Here is a 25,492-nt window from a genome sequence, read left to right as displayed (position 1 = left end):
TATCTCCCCCCCCATCTGCCTCCCTCATGCTCTCTGTCTCCATCTGTCCCTCCCCCTCTCTCTCCCTCCTCTGTCTGCCTTCCTCAGTGTGTGTGAACTCAAGGAAACATGATTGACCATGCCTGCTGCTTGTGCCACCCCTGCTTCATTTGGCAGACAAACACTTCTAGAAACAGAAACAGCCCATCATAAATATATATAGTTCCTCTAGAGAGGGACAGGAGGTTAGCCTGGGTAGATAGAAATAAAGAGAGAGAGAGATGAATGGAGAGAGGGAGAGAGTAGGTACACCTATAGCTCATCTCTTGTCAGTGGTACTGTAGACTACTTTATTACTGACCTCAACCTAGAGTCTCTCAGAGCGTTCACAGTCAGCCCACTGACACCCCTATCAGATCACAGCAAAATCACAGTCTACTTGAACAGAGCAATACTCAAGCATGAGGCATCAAAGCCAAGGGAACTGAATAACATTAAGAAATGTTATAGACGGAAGGAATGTAGTGTGGAAACCTACCAAAAAACAATTAGGAAACAACAAATTAAATTCATTTTAGACAACTTCCTGGACAAAATGTTCCACTGTAATTTTGAAGGTATAAACTTGTCAGTAGGAAACCTAAACAGTATATATGACCTCTCAGCTTCCCTATCAAATCTAACAATGTCAAACAAGAAAATTAACAAAAACAAATGGTTTGATGAAGAATGCAAAAACCTAAGAAAGAAATTGAGAAACCTGTCCAACCAAAAACATAGAGACCCAGAAAACCTTAGTCTACGCCTTCACTATGGTGAATCACTAAAACAATACAGAAATACACTACGGAAAAAGAAGGAACAGCATGTCAGAAATCAGCTCGATGTAACTGAAGAATCCATAGACTCTAACCACTTCTGGGACAATTGGAAAACACTAAACAAACAACAACACGAAGAATTATCTATCCATAATGGAGATGTATGGGTAAACCACTTCTCCCATCTTTCTGGCTGTATAACAAAGAAAAAACAGCAAAAACATATACATGACCATTTACTAAACTTAGAATCAGCTATAAAAGACTACCAGAACCCACTGGATTCTCCAATTACATTGAACTACAGCACCAAATACAAACCCTCCAACCCAAAAAGGACTGTGGTGTTGATGGTATCCTCAATGAAATGATCAAATATACAGACAACAAATTCCAATTGGCAATACTTAAACTCTTTAACATCATCCTTAGCTCTGGCATCTTCCCCAATATTTGGAACCAAGGCCTGATCACCCCAATCCACAAAAGTGGAGACAAATTTGACCCCAATAACTCCCATGGGATATGCGTCAACAGCAACCTTGGGAAAATCTTCTGCATTATCATTAACAGCAGACTCATACAATTCCTCAGTGAAAACAATGTTTAACAAGTCAGCAAAGAACAAATTGTTATTTACAATGATGGCCTACCCCGGCCAAACCCTAACCCGGACGAAGCTGGGCCAATTGTGCGGGACTCCCAATCACGGCCAGTTGTGATGCAGCCTGGAATCAAACCAGGTCTGTAGTGATGCCTCTAGCACTGAGATGCAGTGCTTTAGACTGCTGTGCCACTCGGGAGCCCAGTAAATCTCAGTAAGACAAGCATAATGCTGTTCCAAAAAAGGTCCATTTGCCAGGACCACAAATACAAATTCCATCTAGACACCATTGCCCTAGAGCACACAAAAAACGATACATACAGTGCCTTGCAAAAGTATTCGGCCCCCTTGAACTTTGCGACCTTTTGCCACATTTCAGGCTTCAAACATAAAGATATAAAACTGTATTTTTTTGTGAAGAATCAACACAATCATGAAGTGGAACGACATTTATTGGATATTTCAAACTTTTTTAACAAATCAAAAACTGAAAAATTGGGCGTGCAAAATTATTCAGCCCCCTTAAGTTAATACTTTGTAGCGCCACCTTTTGCTGCGATTACAGCTGTAAGTCGCTTGGGGTATGTCTCTATCAGTTTTGCACATCGAGAGACTGATATTTTTTCCCATTCCTCCTTGCAAAACAGCTCGAGCTCAGTGAGGTTGGATGGAGAGCATTTGTGAACAGCAGTTTTCAGTTCTTTCCACAGATTCTCAATTGGATTCAGGTCTGGACTTTGACTTGGCCATTCTAACACCTGGATATGTTTATTTTTGAACCATTCCATTGTTTTGGATCATTGTCTTGTTAGAAGACAAATCTCCGTCCCAGTCTCAGGTCTTTTGCAGACTCCATCATGTTTTCTTCCAGAATGGTCCTGTATTTGGCTCCATCCATCTTCCCATCAATTTTAACCATCTTCCCTGTCCCTGCTGAAGAAAAGCAGGCCCAAACCATGATGCTGCCACCACCATGTTTGACAGTGGGGATGGTGTGTTCAGCTGTGTTGCTTTTACGCCAAACATAACGTTTTGCATTGTTGCCAAAAAGTTCAATTTTGGTTTCATCTGACCAGAGCACCTTCTTCCACATGTTTGGTGTGTCTCCCAGGTGGCCTGTGGCAAACTTTAAACAACACTTTTTATGGATATCTTTAAGAAATGGCTTTCTTCTTGCCACTCTTCCATAAAGGCCAGATTTGTGCAATATACGACTGATTGTTGTCTATGGACAGAGTCTCCCACCTCAGCTGTAGATTTCTGCATCCAGAGTGATCATGGGCCTCTTGGCTGCATCTCTGATCAGTCTTCTCCTTGTATGAGCTGAAAGTTTAGAGGGACGGCCAGGTCTTGGTAGATTTGCAGTGGTCTGATACTCCTTCCATTTCAATATTATTGCTTGCACAGTGCTCCTTGGGATGTTTAAAGCTTGGGAAATCTTTTTGTATCCAAATCCGGCTTTAAACTTCTTCACAACAGTATCTCGGACCTGCCTGGTGTGTTCCTTGTTCTTCATGATGCTCTCTGCGCTTTTAACGGACCTCTGAGACTATCACAGTGCAGGTGCATTTATACGGAGACTTGATTACACACAGGTGGATTGTATTTATCATCATTAGTCATTTAGGTCAACATTGGATCATTCAGAGATCCTCACTGAACTTCTGGAGAGAGTTTGCTGCACTGAAAGTAAAGGGGCTGAATAATTTTGCATGCCCAATTTTTCAGTTTTTGATTTGTTAAAAAAGTTTGAAATATCCAATAAATGTCGTTCCACCATGATTGTGTCCCACTTGTTGTTGATTCTTCACAAAAAAATACAATTTTATATCTTTATGTTTGAAGCCTGAAATGTGGCAAAAGGTCGCAAAGTTCAAGGGGGCCGAATACTTTCGCAAGGCACTGTACCTCAGCCTAAACATCAGTGCCACACCTAACTTCCACAAAGCTGCAAACGAGCTGAGAGACAAGGCAAGAAGGGCCTTCTATGCCATCAAAAGGAACATAAATTTCAACATACCAATTAGGATCTGGCTAAAAATATTTGAATCAGTTATAGACCCCATTGCCCTTTTTCGTTGTGAGGTCTGGGGTCCGCTCACCAACCAAGAATTCACAATATGTGACAAACAACCAATTGAGACTCTGCATGCAGCATTTTGATAAAATATCCTGTGTACAACGTAAAACACCAAATAATGCATGCAGAGCAGAATTAGGCTGATACCCGCTAATTATCAAAATCCAGAAAAGAGCCATTCAATTCTACAATCACCTAAAAGGAAGTGATTCCCAAACCTTCCATAACAAAGCCATCACCTACAGAGAGATGAACCTGGAGAAGAGTCCCCTAAGCAAACAGACCCCACAGAGCCCCAAGACAGCAACACAATTTGACCCAACCAAATATAATTAATTACTTGACACTGGAAAGAATTAACAAAAAAACAGAGCAAACTAGAATGCTATTTGGCCCTAAACAGAGAGTACACAGTGGTAGAATACCTGACCACTGTGACTGACCCAAACTTAAGGAAAGCTTTGACTATGTACAGACTCAGTGAGCATAGCCTTGCTATTGAGAAAGGCTGCCATAGGCAGACCTGGCTCTCAAGAGAAGACAGGCTATGTGCACACTGCTCACAAAATGAGGTAGAAACTGAGCTGCACTTCCTAACCTCCTGCCAAATGTATGACCATATTAGAGACACATATTACTCTCTGATTACACAGATCCAAAAATAATTTGAAAACAAAACCAATTTTGATAAACTCCCATATCTACTGGGTGGAATTCCACAGTGTGCCATCACAGCAGCAATATTTGTGACCTGTTGCCACAAGAAAAGGGCAACCAGTGAAGAACAAACACCATTGTAAATACAACCCATATTTATGTTTATATATTTTCCCTTTTGTACTTTAACTATTTGCACATCGTTACAACACTGTATATATACATCATATTACTTTGAATTGTCTTTATTCTTTTGAAACTTCTGTGTTTAATGTTTACTGTTAATTTGTATTGTTTATTTCTCTTTGGTTTATTATGTACTTCACTTGCTCTGGCATTGTTAACATATCTTTCCCATACAAATAAAGCCCTTAAATTGAAATTGAATTGATAGGGGCTTTAGATTTGGTGGGAGGTGTATGCAGGTCAGATGAGATGAGAGAGATAGATGGGTGCAGATAATGAGGCCACTCCTCTCATTGTTTTTGTCACTACGAAAGAGGGGGGTGGAGGGGAGGGGAAGAGTGAGAGAGAGAGGGATGGTAAGAGGAGGAGAGGGAGGGAAAAACAGAGAGGGGGAGGGAGAGAGAATAAATGGAGAGAATACAGAGAGAGCTAAATCAAGAGAGAGGAGGGATATGAGAGAGAGAGATGACAGAGAATAGGATCGATGGAGAGAGGGATGACACAGAGCAAAGGCTTTGGAGAGCTTTGATGCTGAAGGAATACCCTCCTGTGTTTTGTCATGATTCTGTGTGTGTGTGTGTGTGTGTGTGTGTGTGTGTGTGTGTGTGTGTGTGTGTGTGTGTGTGTGTGTGTGTGTGTGTGTGGTGTGCGTGTGTGTGCGTGTGTGTGTGGTGTGTGTGTGTGTGTGTGTGTGTGTGTGCGTGGTGTGCGTGTGTGTGTGCGTGTGCGGGTGTGTGTGTGTGTGTGTGTGTGTGTGTGTGTGTGTGTGTGGTGTGTGTGTGTGTGTGTGCGTGTGGTGTGTGTGTGTGTGTGTGTGTGTGTGTGTGCGTGTGCGTGTGCGTGTGTGTGTGTGTGTGTGTGTGTGGTGTGTGTGCGTGTGCGTGTGCGTGTGCGTGTGTGTGTGTGTGTGTGTGTGTGGTGTGTGTGCGTGTGTGTGTGTGTGTGTGTTATTTGAGAGCGTGAGCGTGACAGAGAGCGGGGGAGAGAAGGATGGGTAGAGGGCTGGGAAACCGCTGCAGTGCATTGTTAGGCAGCTCGTGCACAGGAGAGGGAGACAGAGAGAGAACCCCGTTTTAGAGCTCCAAGATTACAGCAGTGCAGTTATATCCACAACAATGACAACAATGACAAAGCCCACCACTCAGTCCCCTGCTATTGAACCTCTAATGGTATGGTTACAAGCCACAGCATTCAACACACTGCCCTTCACAGGCTAATGGACAAGATTATTGCCTGTCAATAATATGATGTTTCCCTTTCCTATTAGCCTGATTTCCCAATCACCATATCTCTTGGATTTCACTACAGATATAATACAATTATGGTAATAATAATGTTCACAATGTCAACACATGTTGATGATAATAATAGTAATAATACAAGTTATAGTTATAGCAATAATAATAATAATGATATCACTCTTCCATTTTTAACTAAAAGCTGTCTCCCTCAGTCATACTAACTTACTAAAGGGATCGTATAAGACTCTCACTGCACTGGTAAAGAGAGAGGGAGAGAGACTGAGCGAGCAAGCGCAGAAGAGAGAGAGCCAGAGAGGGAGGGAGAGACAGTGTGCAGGACAGCGAGTGAGAGCGAAGCGAGCAAGAGAGAGAAGCGTGAGAGAGAGAATGTATGGTGTCAGGGTAACGCTTCCTTGCTTGTATCCAGGGCCTTTGTGAATACACCATGGGATGCATCGGCTCACGGAGACTCAGTAAGACCTGCTATTCTTCCCTTATGGCTGGGGGCTGTGGTTGGGGCTGGGGGCTGGGGCTTGGGTGAGGGGACAGGGGTCCTGCTTGCTGCTGTTACGTACAGTGTGTGTGTGTGTGTGTGTGTGTGTGTGTGTATAGGCTGTGAGGACCGCGGGATGAAGAAGGGGGTGGATGGTAACCACGTCACTGTTTAGATGGGACTTGACAATTCACGTTTGGCCAAGATGTCAGAGACAATATGTGTTAAAATGCGCTGCTGAGTGTGTGCATTCTCCCTCCCTCCCTCCATCCCACCCTCTTCTCCTGCCTTGATTCAGGATGATGCCTGGCAGAGTATATGTGTGTGTGGGAGGGAAAGAGAGAGAAGGATGGAGAGGAGGAGACGGGGGAGGCGGGGGAGGCAGATTGAAAATGCCATGACAGTTGCTGTTCACAGAGAGGGAGAGATAGATAAGGGAAGAGAAGGAGAGGGAAAGATAGATGAAGCAAGAGAATGAGAGGGAAGAAAGAGGGGAATATTCTACTGTGTAGTGTAGTATTATGTGTATAAATAGAGAGAGAGAGAAAGAGAGATGAGGTGGGCTGGAGGGAGAGAGGCAGGCAGAGACAGAGAGAGAGAAAGAGAGATGAGGTGGGCTGGAGGGAGAGAGGCAGGCAGAGAGAGGGAAGACATGCTGAATTGTATTGCAGGCAAAGAGGAGGGGAGCTGGAGGGAGGGGTTGAGATGGAGAGGGGGAGAGGGAGGGGAATACGTGAGGGAAAGAGTGTATGGGATTGCATGGAGGGCTATTCAGGTTGGGATTGTCCTGGACAATACCCATCTGTGACACTTTAGGTAAATCAACGTCAGGACTGCTGAGGAGTCAGGGTGGGGTGGGGGGGCGAGGTAGTAAACAATAATGCACACGATTAAAGGTAAACACCTCAGAAATCATATAATGTATGTACAGAATGAGAATATGAAATGATTAATGTGTACAGTAGCATATTCAATAGGAAACATCAACAACAAGTGGATTGTGATATGCTACAGAAAAACAGAGGAGGACGTCCCAGTAGTCTATAGATGATGACTGCATTGGTCTGTTCTGTGTGCAAAATGTGTACATCGGGTTTACTTTGGATTTAAATATAGGCCTAAAGTACTTACATAAAGTGCATTGTGAAATATTTGTCATCCACTTTGTACAATCACAAACGAATGTTCAATACATAATGATTCATGAACACTCAGTACAGCATGATGATGTGGCCGGGGACACGTTGCTTCTTGAATGTTCAATCGCTTGAAAACTCGGACTGTATCAACAGTGGACTACTGAAAAGAATAGCAAAATGTCATTTTTGAGTGGATTTTCCCTTTAAGCAAAAACCTCTAGACATACTGGAGGCTACTTACTTGAAGTGATATTAGTATTGTAGTAGTCTTTCTCAGCACTGAGGTACAGTACCTAGTAGTTTTAAATGGCTGAAGGACACAGGTAGGTTAGAGGTGAACAAGGATGGGATCAATTCCATTTAAATTCAGCAGGAAATTACTTGAAATTCAGTTAACAAATTTAAAGCTACCCACTATTATCATTATTTCAACGTATGTACGTATTATTTCAACTTGTTGACATACATTTAGGTAGGAGTCATTAAAACTTGTTTTTCAACCAGTCCACAAATGTCTTGTTAACAAACTATAGTTTGGCAAGTCGGTTAGGACATCTACTTTGTGCATGACACAAATAATTTTTCAAACAATTGTTTACAGACAGATTATTTCACTTATAATTCACTGTATCACAATTCCAGTGGGTCAGAAGTTTACATACACTAAGTTGACTGTGCCTTTAAACAGCTTGGAAAATTCCAGAAAATGATTTCATGGCTTTAGATATTTCTGATAGGCTAATTGATATCATTTGACTCAATTGAAGGTGTACCTGTGGATGTATTTCAAGGCCTAGCTTCAAACTCAATGCCTCTTTGCTTGACATCATGGGAAAATCTAAAGAAATCAGCCAAGACCTCAGAAAATAATTGTAGACCTCCACAAGTCTGGTTCATCCTTAGTACGCAAGGATAAACACCATGGGACCATGCAGCCGTAATAACGCCCAGGAAGGAGACGCGTTCTGTCTCCTAGAGATGAACGTACTTTGGTGCGAAAAGTGCAAATCAATCCCAGAACAACAGCAAAGGACCTTGTGAAGATACTGGAGGAAACAGGTACAAAAGTATCTATATCCACAGTATAACGAGTCCTATATCGACATAACCTGAAAGGCTGCTCAGCAAGGAAGAAGCCACTGCTCCAAAACCGCCATAAAAAAGCCAGACTAGGCTTTGCAACTGCACATGGGGACAAAGATTGTGCTTTTTGGAGAAATATCCTCTGGTCTGATGAAACAAAAATAGAACTGTTTGGCCATAATGACCATCGTTATGTTTGGAGGAAAAAGGGGGATGCTTGCAAGCCGAAGAACACCATCCCAACCGTGAAGTACGTTGTGGGGGATTCTTTGCTGCAGGAGGGACTGGTGCACTTCACAAAATAGATGGCATCATGAGGTCGGAAAATGATGTGGATATATTGAAGCAACATCTCAAGACATCAGTCAGGAAGTTAAAGCATGGTCGCAAATGGGTCTTCCAAATTAACAATGACCCCAAGCATACTTCCAAAGTTGGGGCAAAATGGCTTATGGACAAGAAAGTCAAGGTATTAGAGTGGCCATCACAAAGCCCTGACCTCAATCCTTTAGAAAATTTGTGGGCAGAACTGAAAAAGTGTGTTCAAGCAAGGAGGCCTACAAACCTGACTCAGTTACACTAGCTCTGTCAGGAGGAATGGGAGCTTGTACAAGGCTACCCGAAACGTTTGACCCAAGTTCGACAATTTAAAGGCAATGCTACCAAATACTAATTGAGTCAATGTAAACTTCTGACCCACTGGGAATGTGATGAAAGAAATAAAAGCTGAAATAAATAATTCTCTCTACTATTATTCTGACATTTCACATTCTTAAAATAAAGTGGGGATCCTAAATGACCTAAAACAGGCATTTTTTTACAATGATTAAATGTCAGGAAATGTGAAAAACAGAATCATTCTTAAATGTCAAGCATGTTGTAACTATGGCAATGTTTCTGTCCTACGATTTTGACCACCATGGTGACTGAATTTAGGCTAGGGTTCTTCTAAGCTGTAAGACAGAGTATCTACAAACTGGAGTAAGACTAGGGAATCTACACACTGGACTAAGACCAGAGTATCTACACACTGGAGTAAGACAGAGTATCTACAGACTGGAGTAAGACAGAGTATCTACATACTGGAGTAAGACTAGAGTATCTACACACTGGAGTAAGACAGAGCATCTACACACTGGAGTAAGACAGAGTATCTACATACTGGAGTGAGACCAGAGTATATTCAAACTGGAGTAAGACAGAGTTTCTACACACTGGAGTAAGACAGAGTATCTACAAACTGGAGTAAGACTAGGGAATCTACACACTGGTCAAAGACCAGAGTATCTACACACTGGAGTAAGACGGAGTATCTACATTCTGGAGTAAGACAGAGTATCTACACACTGGAGTAAGACCAGAATATCTACGTACTGGAGTAAGAAAGAGTATCTACATACTGGAGTAAGACGAGAATATCTATGTACTGGAGTAAGACAGAGTATCTACACGCTGGAGTAAGACCATAGTATCTACACACTGGAGTAAGACAGAGTATCTACACACTGGAGTAAGACAGAGTATCTACACACTGGCGAAAGACCAGAGTATCTACACACTGGAGTAAGACAGAGTATCTACATAATGGAGTAAGACCAGAGTATCTACACACTGGAGTAAGACAGAGTATCTACATAATGGAGTAAGACCAGAGTATCTACATACTGGAGTAAGACCAGAGTATCTACACACTGGAGTAAGACAGAGAATCTACACACTGGAGTAAGACTAGGGAATCTACACACTGGGCTAAGACCAGAGTATCTACACACTGGAGTAAGACTAGAGTATCTACATACTGGAGTAAGACAGAGTATCTACATACTGGAGTAAGACCAGAGAATCTACATACTGGAGTAAGACAGAGTATCTACATACTTGAGTAAGACTAGAGTATCTACACACTGGAGTAAGTCAGAGTATCTACACACTGGAGCAAAGCGGTAACGGTATAGCTTCCGTCCCTCTCCTCGCCCCTACCTGGGCTCGAACCAGGGACCCTCTGCACACATCGACAACAGCCACCCTCGAAGCATCGTTACCCATCGCTCCACAAAAGCCGAGATCCTTGCAGAGCAAGGGGAACAACTACTTCAAGGTCTCAGAGCGAGTGACGTCACCGTTTGAAACGCTATTAGTGCGCTCCCCTTTAACTAGCTAGCCATTTCACATTGGTTACATATGCAATGTCAGTTCTTAGTAAGCACCTGATAAATAGCCTGCTAACTGATTGACTATTCTGTATCACTAGAGGTGTTGATTCGTAAAGTGTACCAAATCACTATTCCGTACCACCAGTGGTGTTGACACCTACTGTATACCAAGTCACTATTCTGTACCACCAGTGGTGTTGACACCTACTGTATACCACATCACTATTCTGTACCACCAGTGGTGTTGATACCTACATTATACCACATCACTATTCTGTACCACCAGTGGTGTTGATATCTATACCACATCACTATTCTGTACCACCAGTGGTGTTGATACCTATACCACATCACTATTCTGTACCACCAGTGGTGTTGATTCCTACATTATACCACATCACTATACTATACCACCAGTGGTGTTGATACCTATACCACATCACTATTCTGTACATCCAGTGGTGTTGATACCTACATTATACCACATCACTATACTATACCACCAGTGGTGTTGATACCTATACCACATCACAATTCTGTACCACCAGCGGTGTTGATATCTATACCACATCACTATTCTGTACCACCAGTGGTGTTGATACCTACATTATACCACATCACTATACTATACCACCAGTGGTGTTGATACCTATACCACATCACTATTCTGTACCACCAGTGGTGTTGATACCTACATTATACCACATCCCTATACTGTACCACCAGTGGTGTTGATACCTACATTATACCACATCCCTATACTGTACCACCAGTGGTGTTGATACCTACATTATACCACATCCCTATTCTGTACCACCAGTGGTGTTGATATCTATACCACATCACTATACTGTACGACCAGCGGTGTTGATATCTATACCATATCACTATTCTGTACCACCAGTGGTGTTGATATCTATACCACATCACTATACTGTACGACCAGCGGTGTTGATATCTATACCATATCACTATTCTGTACCACCAGTGGTGTTGATACCTACATTATACCACATCACTATTCTGTACCACCAGTGGTGTTGATTCCTACATTATACCACATCACTATTCTGTACCACCAGTGGTGTTGATTCCTACATTATACTACATCACTATTCTGTACCACCAGTGGTGTTGATACCTACATTATACCACATCACTATTCTGTACCACCAGTGGTGTTGATATCTATACCACATCACTATTCTGTACCACCAGTGGTGTTGATTCCTACATTATACCACATCACTATTCTGTACTACCAGTGGTGTTGATATCTATACCACATAACTATTCTGTACTACCAGTGGTGTTGATACCTATACCACATCACTATTCTGTACTACCAGTGGTGTTGATACCTACATTATACCACATCACTATTCTGTACCACCAGTGGTGTTGATTCCTACATTATACCACATCACTATTCTGTACCACCAGTGGTGTTGATTCCTACATTATACCACATCACTATTCTGTACCACCAGTGGTGTTGATACCTACATTATACCACATCACTATTCTGTACCACCAGTGGTGTTGATATCTATACCACATCACTATTCTGTACCACCAGTGGTGTTGATTCCTACATTATACCACATCACTATTCTGTACCACCAGTGGTGTTGATACCTACATTATACCACATCACTATTCTGTACCACCAGTGGTGTTGATTCCTATACCACATCACTATTCTCTACCCCCAGTGGTGTTGATTCCAATACCACATCACTATTCTCTACCCCCAGTGGTGTGATACCTACATTCTACCACATCACTATTCTGTCCCACCAGTGGTGTTGATTCCTGGAGTACATCGCGTTACTTTTCTGTACCACCTGTGGTGTTGATTCCTAAAGTATACCACATCACTATACTATACCACCAGTGGTGTTGATATCTATACCACATCACTATTCTGTACCACCAGTGGTGTTGATACCTACATTATACCACATCACTATTCTGTACCACCAGTGGTGTTGATTCCTACATTATACCACATCACTATTCTGTACCACCAGTGGTGTTGATACCTACATTATACCACATCACTATTCTGTACCACCAGTGGTGTTGATATCTATAACATATCACTATTCTGTACCACCAGTGGTGTTGATATCTATACCACATCACTATTCTGTACCACCAGTGGTGTTGATTCCTACATTATACCACATCACTATTCTGTACTACCAGTGGTGTTGATATCTATACCACATCACTATTCTGTACTACCAGTGGTGTTGATACCTATACCACATAACTATAATGTACTATCAGTGGTGTTCATTCCTATACCACATCACTATACTGTACCACCAGTAGTGTTGATTCCTATACCACATCACTATTCTCTACCCCCAGTGGTGTTGATTCCAATACCACATCACTATTCTCTACCCCCAGTGGTGTGATACCTACATTCTACCACATCACTATTCTGTCCCACCAGTGGTGTTGATTCCTGGAGTACATCACGTTACTTTTCTGTACCACCTGTGGTGTTGATTCCTAAAGTATACCACATCACTATACTATACCACCAGTGGTGTTGATATCTATACCACATCACTATTCTGTACCACCAGTGGTGTTGATACCTACATTATACCACATCACTATTCTGTACCACCAGTGGTGTTGATTCCTACATTATACCACATCACTATTCTGTACCACCAGTGGTGTTGATACCTACATTATACCATATCACTATTCTGTACCACCAGTGGTGTTGATATCTATACCACATCACTATACTGTACGACCAGCGTTGTTGATATCTATACCATATCACTATTCTGTACCACCAGTGGTGTTGATACCTACATTATACCACATCACTATTCTGTACCACCAGTGGTGTTGATTCCTACATTATACCACATCACTATTCTGTACCACCAGTGGTGTTGATACCTACATTATACCATATCACTATTCTGTACCACCAGTGGTGTTGATACCTACATTATACCACATCACTATTCTGTACCACCAGTGGTGTTGATTCCTACATTATACCACATCACTATTCTGTACCACCAGTGGTGTTGATTCCTACATTATACCACATCACTATTCTGTACCACCAGTGGTGTTGATATCTATACCACATCACTATTCTGTACCACCAGTGGTGTTGATACCTATACCACATCACTATTCTGTACCACCAGTGGTGTTGATATCTATACCACATCACTATTCTGTACCACCAGTGGTGTTTATACCTACATTATACCACATCACTATTCTGTACCACAAGTGGTGTTGATATCTATACCACATCACTATACTATACCACAAGTGGTGTTGATATCTATACCATATCACTATTCTGTACCACCAGTGGTGTTGATATCTATACCACATAACTATACTATACCACAAGTGGTGTTGATATCTATACCACATAACTATTCTGTACCACAAGTGGTGTTGATCACATCACTATTCTGTACCACCAGTGGTGTTGATATTTATACCACATCACTATTCTGTCCCACCAGTGGTGTTGATATCTACATTATACCACATCACTATACTGTACCACCAGTGGTGTTGATATCTATATTCCCACCAGTGGGAACCATATCACTATTCTGTACCACCAGTGGTGTTGATATCTATACCACATCACTATTCTGTACCACCAGTGGTGTTGATATCTATACCACATCACTATTCTGTACCACCAGTGGTGTTGATACCTACATTATACCATATCACTATTCTGTACCACCAGTGGTGTTGATTCCTACATTATACCACATCACTATTCTGTACCACCAGTGGTGTTGATACCTACATTATACCACATCACTATTCTGTACCACCAGTGGTGTTGATACCTACATTATACCACATCACTATTCTGTACCACCAGTGGTGTTGATACCTACATTATACCACATCACTATTCTGTACCACCAGTGGTGTTGATATCTATACCACATCACTATTCTGTACCACCAGTGGTGTTGATACCTACATTATACCACATCACTATTCTGTACCACCAGTGGTGTTGATACCTACATTATACCACATCACTATACTGTCCCACCAGTGGTGTTGATATCTATACCACATCACTATTCTGTACCACCAGTGGTGTTGATATCTATACCACATCACTATTCTGTACCACCAGTGGTGTTGATATCTATACGACATCACTATTCTGTACCACCAGTGGTGTTGATATCTATACGACATCACTATACTGTACGACCAGCGGTGTTGATATCTATACCATATCACTATTCTGTACCACCAGTGGTGTTGATACCTACATTATACCACATCACTATTCTGTACCACCAGTGGTGTTGATATCTATACCACATCACTATTCTGTACCACCAGTGGTGTTGATATCTATACCATATCACTATTCTGTACCACCAGTGGTGTTGATACCTACATTATACCACATCACTATTCTGTACCACCAGTGGTGTTGATATCTATACCACATCACTATTCTGTACCACCAGTGGTGTTGATTCCTACATTATACCACATCACTATTCTGTACCACCAGTGGTGTTGATACCTACATTATACCACATCACTATTCTGTACCACCAGTGGTGTTGATATCTATACCACATCACTATACTGTACCACCAGTGGTGTTGATATCTATACCACATCACTATTCTGTACCACCAGTGGTGTTGATATCTATACCACATCACTATACTGTACCACCAGTGGTGTTGATATCTATACCACATCACTATACTGTACGACCAGCGGTGTTGATATCTATACCACATCACTATTCTGTCCCACCAGTGGTGTTGATAACTACATTATACCACATCACTATTCTGTACTACCAGTGGTGTTGATAACTACATTATACCACATCACTATTCTGTACCACCAGTGGTGTTGATTCCTACATTATACCACATCACTATTCTGTACCACCAGTGGTGTTGATTCCTACATTATACCACATCACTATTCTGTACCACCAGTGGTGTTGATTCCTACATTATACCACATCACTATTCTGTACCACCAGTGGTGTTGATTCCTACATTATACCACATCACTATTCTGTACCACCAGTGGTGTTGATAACTACATTATACCACATCACTATTCTGTACCACCAGTGGTGTTGATATCTATACCACATCACTATTCTGTACCACCAGTGGTGTTGATACCTATACCACATCACTATTCTGTACCACCAGTGGTGTTGATTCCTACATTATACCACATCACTATTCTGTACCACCAGTGGTGTTGATTCCTACATTATACCACATCACTATTCTGTACCACCAGTGGTGTTGATACCTATACCACATCACTATTCTGTACCACCAGTGGTGTTGATATCTATACCACATCACTATTCTGTACCACCAGTGGTGTTGATATCTACAGAATACCACATCACTATTCTGTACCACAAGTGGTGTTGATACCTACATTATACCACATCACTATTCTGTACCACAAGTGGTGTTGATACCTACATTATACCACATCACTATTCTGTACCACCAGTGGTGTTGATATCTATACCACATCACTATTCTGTACCACCAGTGGTGTTGATTCCTACATTATACCACATCACTATTCTGTACCACCAGTGGTGTTGATACCTATACCACATCACTATTCTGTACCACCAGTGGTGTTGATATCTATACCACATCACTATTCTGTACCACCAGTGGTGTTGATATCTACAGAATACCACATCACTATTCTGTACCACAAGTGGTGTTGATACCTACATTATACCACATCACTATTCTGTACCACAAGTGGTGTTGATACCTACATTATACCACATCACTATTCTGTACCACCAGTAGTGTTGATTCCTATACCACATCACTATTCTGTACCACCAGTGGTGTTAATTCCTATACCACATCACTATAATGTACTATCAGTGGTGTTAATTCCTATACCACATCACTATTCTGTACCACCAGTAGTGTTGATTCCTATACCACATCACTATAATGTACTATCAGTGGTGTTAATTCCTATACCACATCACTATTCTCTACCCCCAGTGGTGTGATACCTACATTCTACCACATCACTATTCTGTCCCACCAGTGGTGTTGATTCCTGGAGTACATCACGTTACTTTTCTGTACCACCTGTGGTGTTGATTCCTACATTATACCACATCACTATTCTGTACCACCAGTGGTGTTGATATCTATACCACATCACTATACTGTATCCCCAGTGGTGTTTATTCCTGTACCACAACACCATACTCTACTATCTCCTCATTTAAACCCATGGTTATTACACATGCACATCATTTACAGTGATTATATACACTGAGTGTACAACACATTAAGAACATATTATGTTGCACCCTTTTTTGCCTTCAGAACAGCCTCAATTCGGCTGGACTCTACAAGGTGTTGAAAGTGTTCCACAGGAAGGCTGGCCCATGTTGACTCCAATGCTTCCCACAGTTGTGTCAAGTCGGCAGGATGTCCTTTGGGTGGTGGACCATTCTTGATCACATGGGAAACTGTTGAGTGTGAAAAACCCAATGTAACAGTAATGCTTCCGTCCCTCTCCTCACCCCTACCTGGGCTCGAAACACATCAACAACTGATACACTCCAAGCTTCGTTACCTATTGCTCCACAAAAGCCACGGCCCGGCATGGGAAACAACTACTTCAAGGTCTCAGAGTGAGTGATGTCACCGATTGAAACGCTATTAGCGCGCACCCTGCTAACTAGCTAGCCATTTCACACGGGTTACACCAGCAGCACTGAGGTTCTTGACATACTCAAACCGGTGCACCTGGCACGTACTACCATACCCCGTTCAAAAGTACAATCTTTTGTCTTGCCCATTCACCGTCTGAATGGCACGCATGCACAATCCATGTCTCAATTGTCTCAAGCCTTAAAAATCCTTCATTAACCTGTCTCCGCCCCTTCATCTACACTGATGGAAGTAGATTTAACAGGTGACTTCAATAAGGAATCATAGCTTTCACCTGGTCAGTCTATGTAATCCTAAAGTTTTGTATACTCAGTGTAAAACCATAGTGATTATACAGCCACATAATTTACAGTGCATTACCTGGGCTGATGTTGAGGAAACGAGTAAACAGATGTGATGTCAACTGGTGCATAAGGAAGGCTCCACCAGCTGACTGTCTGGTGTGTGTTGACATGTGTGTGCGTGTGCACGTGACCTGTAGGCAGACTCTCTCTGCAGGGTGGCATAGTGTGTTGCTGCTGACATGTCGCTGAAGGGGGGCTCAATAGGCACTATAATCTAATTCTAATAATGCAGCCTGAGTGCCTGTGGGATTGTGTGTGTGTGTGTGTGTGTGTGTGTGTGTGTGTGTGTGTGTGTGTGTGTGTTTTTGGCTAAGTGTCTTATTTTAAATACGTTTTACATTTTCACTTGTTTTTTGTACATTTTCAGCCTAAATTCTCTATACCGAACTGCGTCCAGATTCAATTCCCAGGTCATTTTATACCATTTTACTTTAGAAAACCTAACTTATTTGAATAAAACACATACAGTGCCTTGCGAAAGTATTCGGCCCCCTTGAACTTTGCGACCTTTTGCCACATTTCAGGCTTCAAACATAAAGATATAAAACTGTATTTTTTTGTGAAGAATCAACAACAAGTGGGACACAATCATGAAGTGGAACGACATTTATTGGATATTTCAAACTTTTTTAACAAATCAAAAACTGAAAAATTGGGCATGCAAAATTATTCAGCCAGTTTACTTTCAGTGCAGCAAACTCTCTCCAGAAGTTCAGTGAGGATCTCTGAATGATCCAATGTTGACCTAAATGACTAATGATGATAAATACAATCCACCTGTGTGTAATCAAGTCTCCGTATAAATGCACCTGCACTGTGATAGTCTCAGAGGTCCGTTAAAAGCGCAGAGAGCATCATGAAGAACAAGGAACACACCAGGCAGGTCCGAGATACTGTTGTGAAGAAGTTTAAAGCCGGATTTGGATACAAAAAGATTTCGAAAGCTTTAAACATCCCAAGGAGCACTGTGTAAGCGATAGTATTGAAATGGAAGGAGTATTAGACCACTGCAAATCTACCAAGACCTGGCCGTCCCTCTAAACTTTCAGCTCATACAAGGAGAAGACTGATCAGAGATGCAGCAAAGAGGCCCATGATCACTCTGGATGAACTGCAGAGATCTACAGCTGAGGTGGGAGACTCTGTCCATAGGACAACAATCAGTCGTATATTGCACAAATCTGGCCTTTATGGAAGAGTGGCAAGAAGAAAGCCATTTCTTAAAGATATCCATAAAAAGTGTAGTTTAAAGTTTGCCACAAGCCACCTGGGAGACACACCAAACATGTGGAAGAAGGTGCTCTGGTCAGATGAAACCAAAATTGAACTTTTTGGCAACAATGAAAAACGTTATGTTTGGCGTAAAAGCAACACAGCTCATCACCCTGAACACACCATCCACCCTGTCAAACATGGTGGTGGCAGCATCATGGTTTGGGCCTGCTTTTCTTCAGCAGGGACAGGGAAGATGGTTAAAATTGATGGGAAGATGAATGGAGCCAAATACAGGACCATTCTGGAAGAAAACCTGATGGAGTCTGCAAAAGACCTGAGACTGGGACGGAGATTTGTCTTCCAACATGACAATGATCCAAAACATAAAGCAAAATCTACAATGGAATAGTTCAAAAATAACATATCCAGGTGTTAGAATGGCCAAGTCAAAGTCCAGACCTGAATCCAATCGAGAATCTGTGGAAAGAACTGAAAACTGCTGTTCACAAATGCTCTCCATCCAACCTCACTGAGCTAGAGCTGTTTTGCAAGGAGGAATGGGAAAAAATGTCAGTCTCTCGATGTGCAAAACTGATAGAGACATACCCCAAGCGACTTACAGCTGTAATCGCAGCAAAAGGTGGCGCTACAAAGTATTAACTTAAGGGGGCTGAATAATTTTGCATGCCCAATTTTTCAGTTTTTGATTTGTTAAAAAAGTTTGAAATATCCAGTAAATGTCGTTCCACTTCATGATTGTGTCCCACTTGTTGTTGATTCTTCACAAAAAAATACAGTTTTATATCTTTATATTTGAAGCCTGAAATGTGGCAAAAGGTTGCAAAGTTCAAGGGGGCCGAATACTTTCGCAAGGCACTGTAACGTGTTGCTGTAGTTTGTCCATAAATCATGCAAATTAAAGTCTACATTAAATAATATTTATAAGGTAAAAACAGTGTCTGTGGTCTCATTACACTTTTTCAAGTTCCTTTAAAAACTTGTTTTAAAATAATGTTTTAGTCACCCATGATGCATCATCTAGAGGAGTAGTCCTAGATGAGCACAAGTTAAAGTGGCACTCCAGTCTCCTTTTCAGCTCATTCAACACCTGATCTTCTTAACAAAAGGTACATCTCAATAGGTGGTCCAGGTAAGTAATGACATGGTACAAGTGGGGGGGGGGGGGGGGCTTTCCTATTTTGTTCCTCAATCAAGGGGGGAGGCTGATGACATCAGAGGCCACCATCAGACCGACTCCTTCAATGGCCTACTCCTTGAAGTTTGCAGTTGTGTCTAAAAAACACTATTTTGCTCAAAACACATTATTTCATCCTTTAGTGTGTGTAATTTCGTGTATTTATGCTTGGCATATCGGTTTTCAACAGTAGAATTGGCTGGAGGATGTCTTTGTTAGTTTATTTGCTTATATGCCTTCAGAATGTGGTTCTTATTTTCAAACACCCCCTTCACCCCACTTGTCCTCATTACCAGAACGACTAAAATTGGAAAAGTCAGAGAACCATTACTTTACCAATGTGGAGGCACGAATGGACTTTAGCGATGTGGTCAATTTTTATCTGAATCATAATGGCTGTTTCCTAATATTTGCAGATTGAGCTAAGGGTCCCTTATTACCAAAACACAAATTTCTCATTACCATGTCATTTTGGGAATGAAAACATTCATTTTGGTAATCGAGAGCTTCTTAATTATTGACATAGCCTTGTTTTGTTCAATGTTCTCTACCTACAGTGCATTCAGAAAATATTTTCCACATTTTGTTGTGTTACACAGTTGGATTCAAATGGATTTAACTGTCATTTTGTAAAACAAAAAACAAAAAAACAGTAATATATCTTGATTAGATAAGTATTCAACCCCCTGAGTCAATACATGTTAAAATCACCTTTGGCAGAGATTACGGCTGTAAATCTTTCTGGGTAAGTCTCTAGGAGCTTTCCACTCTGGAATGTGCAACATTTGGCCATTATTATTTTCAAAATTCTTCAGGCTCTGTCAAATTGTTTGTTAAACAACCATTTTAAGGTCTTGGCATAGATTTTCAAGCAGATTACTCTCTGGCAACTGGGTTAGGAAGGTAGTCTGTATTTTTGTAGAGACTGGGTGTGTTGATACACCATCCAACATCCAAAGTGTAATTAATAACTTCATCATGCTCAAAGGGGTATTCAATGTCTGCTTTTTTATTTTTTACCCATCTACCAAAAGGTGCCCTTGTTTGCGAGGCATTGGAAAACCTCCCTGGTCTTTGTGGTTGAATCTGTGTTTGAAATTCCCTGCTCGACTGAGAGACCTTACATATATTTGTATATGTGAGGTACAGAGATGGGGTAGTCATTAAAAAATCATGCTAATAACAATTTTTGCACACAGCGTATGCAACTTACTTTGTGACTTGTTAAGCAAATATTTACTCCTGAACTTATTTAGGCTTACCATAACAAAAGGGTTGATCACTTATTGACATTTCAGGTTTTCGTTTTTAATTCATTTGTAAAACATTCGATAAAACATAATTCCACTTGAGAGATGAGGGATGAGTTGGACCGCAGAGTGAAGGAAAAGCAGCTAACAAGTGCTCAGCTTACAGTGGCTTGCAAAAGTATTCACCCCCCTTGGCATTTTTCCTATTTTGTTGCCTTACAACCTGTAATTAAAATGGATTTTGGGGGGTTTGTAAAATTTTATTTACTTAACATGCCTACCACTTTGAAGATGCAAAATATGTTTTTTATTGTGAAACAAACAAGAAATAAGACAAAAAAATAAACTTGAGCGTGTATAACTATTCACCCCCCAAAAGCCAATACTTTGTAGAGCCACCTTTTGCAATAACTACAGCTGCAAGTCTCTTTGGGTATGTCTTTATAAGCTTGGCACATCTAGCCACTGGGATTTTTACCCATTCTTCAAGGCAAAACTGCTCCAGCTCCTTCAAGTTGGATGGGTGCCGCTGGTGTACAGCAATCTTTCAGTCATACCACAGATTCTCAATTGGATTGAGGTCTAGGCTTTGACTAGGCCAATCCAAGACATTTAAATGTTTCCGCTGAAACCACTCGAGTGTTGCTTTAGCAGTATGCTTAGGGTCATTGTCCTGCTGAAAGGTGAACCTCCGTCCCAGTCTCAAATCTCTGGAAGACTGAAACAGGTTTCCCTCAAGAAGTTCCCTGTATTTAGTGCCATCCATCATTTCTTCAATTCTGACTAGTTTCCCAGTCCCTGCCGATGAAAAACATCCCCACAGCATTATGCTGCCACCACCATGCTTCACTGTGGGGATGGTGTTCTTGGGGGGTGATGAGAGGTGTTGGGTTTGCGCCAGACATAGCGTTTTCCTTGATGGCCAAAAAACTCAATTTTAGCCTCATCTGACCAGAGTACCTTCTTCCATATGTTTGGGGAGTCTCCCAGATGCCTTTTGGTGAACACCAAACTTGTTTGCTTATTTCTTTCTTTAAGCAATGGCTTTTTTTCTGGTTACTCTTCCGTAAAGCCCAGCTCTGTGGAGTGTACGGCTGAAAGTGGTCCTATGGACAGATACTCCAATCTCCGCTGTGGAGCTTTGCAGCTCCTTCAGGGTCTTCTTTGGTCTCTTTGTTGCCTCTCTGATCAATGCCCTCCTTGCCTGGTCCTTGAGTTTTGGTGGGCGGCCCTCTCTTGCCAGATTTGTTGTGGTGCCATATTCTTTCCATTTTGTAATAATGGATTTAATGGTGCTCAGTGGGATGTTCAAAGTTTCAGATATTTTTTATAACCCAACCCTGATCTGTACTTCTCCTCAACTTTGTCCTTGACCTGTTTGAAGAACTTCTTGGTCTTCATGGTGCCACTTGCTTGGTGGTGCCCCTTGCTTAGTGGTGTTGCAGACTCTGGGGCCTTTCAGAACTGGCATATATTTCCTGAGATCATGTGACAGATCATGTGACACTTAGATTGCACACAGGTGGACACCTGAAGGTAATTGGTTGCACCAGATCTTATTGAGGGGCTTTATAGCAAAAGGGTGAATTCATATGCCATTTTTCCGTTTTCGTTTAAGTTATTTTTTTCCATGACATGAAATCCAAATAAAAATCTATTTAAATTACAGGTTGTAATGCAACAAATAGGAAAAATGCCAAAGGGGATGAATACTTTTGTGGGAACTCCTTCAAGACTGTTGGAAAACCATTCTTCATGAAGCTTGTTGAGAGAATGCTAAGAGTGTGCAAAGCTGTCATCAAGGCAAAGGGTGGCTACTTTGAATAATCTAAAATCTAAAACCTTTGGACATGATTCCATATATGTTATTTCATAGTTTTGATGTCTTCACTATTCTACAATGTAGAAAATAGTTTAAAAAAATGTAAAAACCTGGAATGAGTAGGTGTGTCCAAACCTTTGACTGGTGCTGTAAATACACTAATAAAATAATGACGTGATAATGCTAAAACAGTATTAATTAGGGGAGCAGTGTAAAAAAAAATTGATTTGTTTATAACTTTTTTGGATTGTTTCGGTAATGAGAATGTTTGTGTTGATCGTTGTGGTAAAATACATCATATCTAATAGAAAAAGCATAGATAAGTACAGATCCTAATCTCAGTGATCCAAGAGAAAATGACACTTGAGAATTTTTGCGTTAAATGTCAGTTCCGTGAGAATGACCCATGTGTGTGTGTGAGCATACTCACTCCTCTTTTTTGGAGTGTGTGCTCTAGTGTGTGTGTGTGTGTGTGTGTGTGTGTGTGTGTGTGTGTGTGTGTGTGAGCATACTCACTCCTCTTTTTGAGGTGTGTGCTTTAGTGTGTGTGTTGTATGTGTATGTTGTCATGACGTTGGCCTGTTGGGGGAGGTTTATGACCCCTATAAATACCTTTCCCCTTTTCTCTCTCTCTACTTTATAGAGTTGACTCTTGTAAAGACTTTGTAACATAGAGAGTCTGGTAACACCCAAAAGGTGGGAAACGGAACCATATTTCGGTAATCCAACCAGTTGAAAATATGCGTTGGTACTTAATGAATATGATCTCAGATCAGTTGTTGTCTGAGATATTACTACTAATGACAGGATGACATAAACTGTACCTTGGAAAGTCGACATATTCTAGTTATCAGATTAAATGCTTAAATGCTTAAATATGAAACTATTTGTGAAAAGATGAAATGTAATTTTAGCTTGTTAAATGAGAGAACGGTGTGTCATAGAGAAACTCTGCTCACTCAGAGGCCTGTTGGTTGTAAACTATGAAACATACAAGAAAATTCTACTTTCTGTTCCGAGGACGTGAGGATGACGTGAGGATGACAGTCCTATGTTAAAAGGGCTCAGAAAATAACCTAACGAAATTAACATTGTGTTCAATGTGAAGGTGACTATCGACACACCGAAAGGATGAATTTTGACTATAACTGCAAGAATATAGCACGATCTTAAAAGTATGGCAACTTGGTATGAACTTCAAACTCTTATTCACTCCAGAAGTGATACCTCCTAGCCGTTGAGTTAGCAGCAGCCACTGTTGATTGTGGGCTAGGAAAGGACAGACGACGTATGCAGTGTAACACACACAGCGATACTACAACGTATCCAGTTTACCGCCAAAGACATTCTTCAGAGGACAAGAGATCCCTGCTGGGCAACCCGGCCTTCCATCTACGACAAACCTATTGAAGCGCAGCTCAGAGTTAATATTCCTTACATTTTCCTTTTCCAAATGGGAGTTTTTTAGAATGCATAAGATTCTGTATTTACGATAGCATAGCTTTTCCCTTTGTTACTCAGTCTTCCCGCTCTTTCATTCAAAACCCAACTCCCTTTCTTTGTGTAACCAGCTGTCATATCTGTTCTGTCCGCTAGGGACGTTTTCCTTTATGACATAATTTGTAATCAATGTATGATCAATTCTGTGTAGATGTAATTCTGTGTGATTATTTAGGTATTTAGTAAATAAATAATTAAACCAAATTTTGTATTGCTGATTCAACTTGTTAGCTAGGGTTCGTGAAAAATGTACAACTTTTAGATGAGAATGAATAAAGTGATGATTAAATATTGACTGCTACTGATGTAAAAGATTACTAGGTCTTTAAGAGTTTATTTGGAAGATAACAGCTCTACAAACATTATTTCGTGGTGCCCCGACGTTCTAGTTAATTACATTTACCTGATTAGCTTAATCAGGTAATATTAATTACAGAGAAATTATTTTATAGAATAGCATGTCATATCACTTAATCCGGCATAGCCAAAGACACGACAATGTATACAGTGTGTATGTATAAACTGTGTGTGTGTGCATACTCGCTCCTCTTTTTGAGGTGTGTGCTTTAGTGTGTGTGTTGTATGTGTATGTATACAGTGTGTATGTATAAACTGTGTGTGTGCACGCATGCTTGACTGCCGCCAGCTTACTCCATTACACTGCTTTGTTTATGATATTTCATTACTGAAAGGGATTCCCTGACATTGATTTGATAAAAAATGCTGACAGACAGACAGACAGATACGATTCACTCCACACTCTTAGAAAAAAAGGTGCTATCTAGAACCTTAAAGGGTTCTTCGACAGTCCCCATAGGAGAACCCTTTGAAGAGCCCTTTTTGGTTTCAGGTAGAACCCCTTTGGTTCCAGTTAGAACCCTTTTGGTTCCTTGTAGAACTCTTTCCACAGAGGGTTCTACATGGAACCCAAAAGGGTTCTACCTGGAACCAAAAAGGATTCTATCCAGA

At 41.1% G+C, this 25,492-nt stretch overlaps 1 protein-coding gene across 1 annotated transcript in view; it reads left to right on the top strand.

Moving 5' to 3' along the window:
• Positions 1 to 5,940: 5,940 nt before the first annotated feature.
• LOC139379617 (uncharacterized) overlaps positions 5,941 to 25,492 on the top strand; it is a 35,999-nt gene continuing 16,447 nt past the window's right edge. Inside the window, exon 1 of the mRNA XM_071122421.1 lies at positions 5,941 to 6,041. Within this exon, the coding sequence (XP_070978522.1) occupies positions 6,014 to 6,041 (28 nt within the window). The 5' untranslated portion in view covers positions 5,941 to 6,013. The remainder of the gene's footprint in view (positions 6,042 to 25,492) is intronic.

Source organism: Oncorhynchus clarkii, chromosome 2 (assembly GCF_045791955.1).
Source record: "Oncorhynchus clarkii lewisi isolate Uvic-CL-2024 chromosome 2, UVic_Ocla_1.0, whole genome shotgun sequence".
Classification (NCBI taxonomy): Eukaryota; Metazoa; Chordata; class Actinopteri; order Salmoniformes; family Salmonidae; genus Oncorhynchus; species Oncorhynchus clarkii.
Note: the sequence above shows the minus strand (reverse complement) of the source record. Positions and strands in the feature narration are given on the sequence as shown.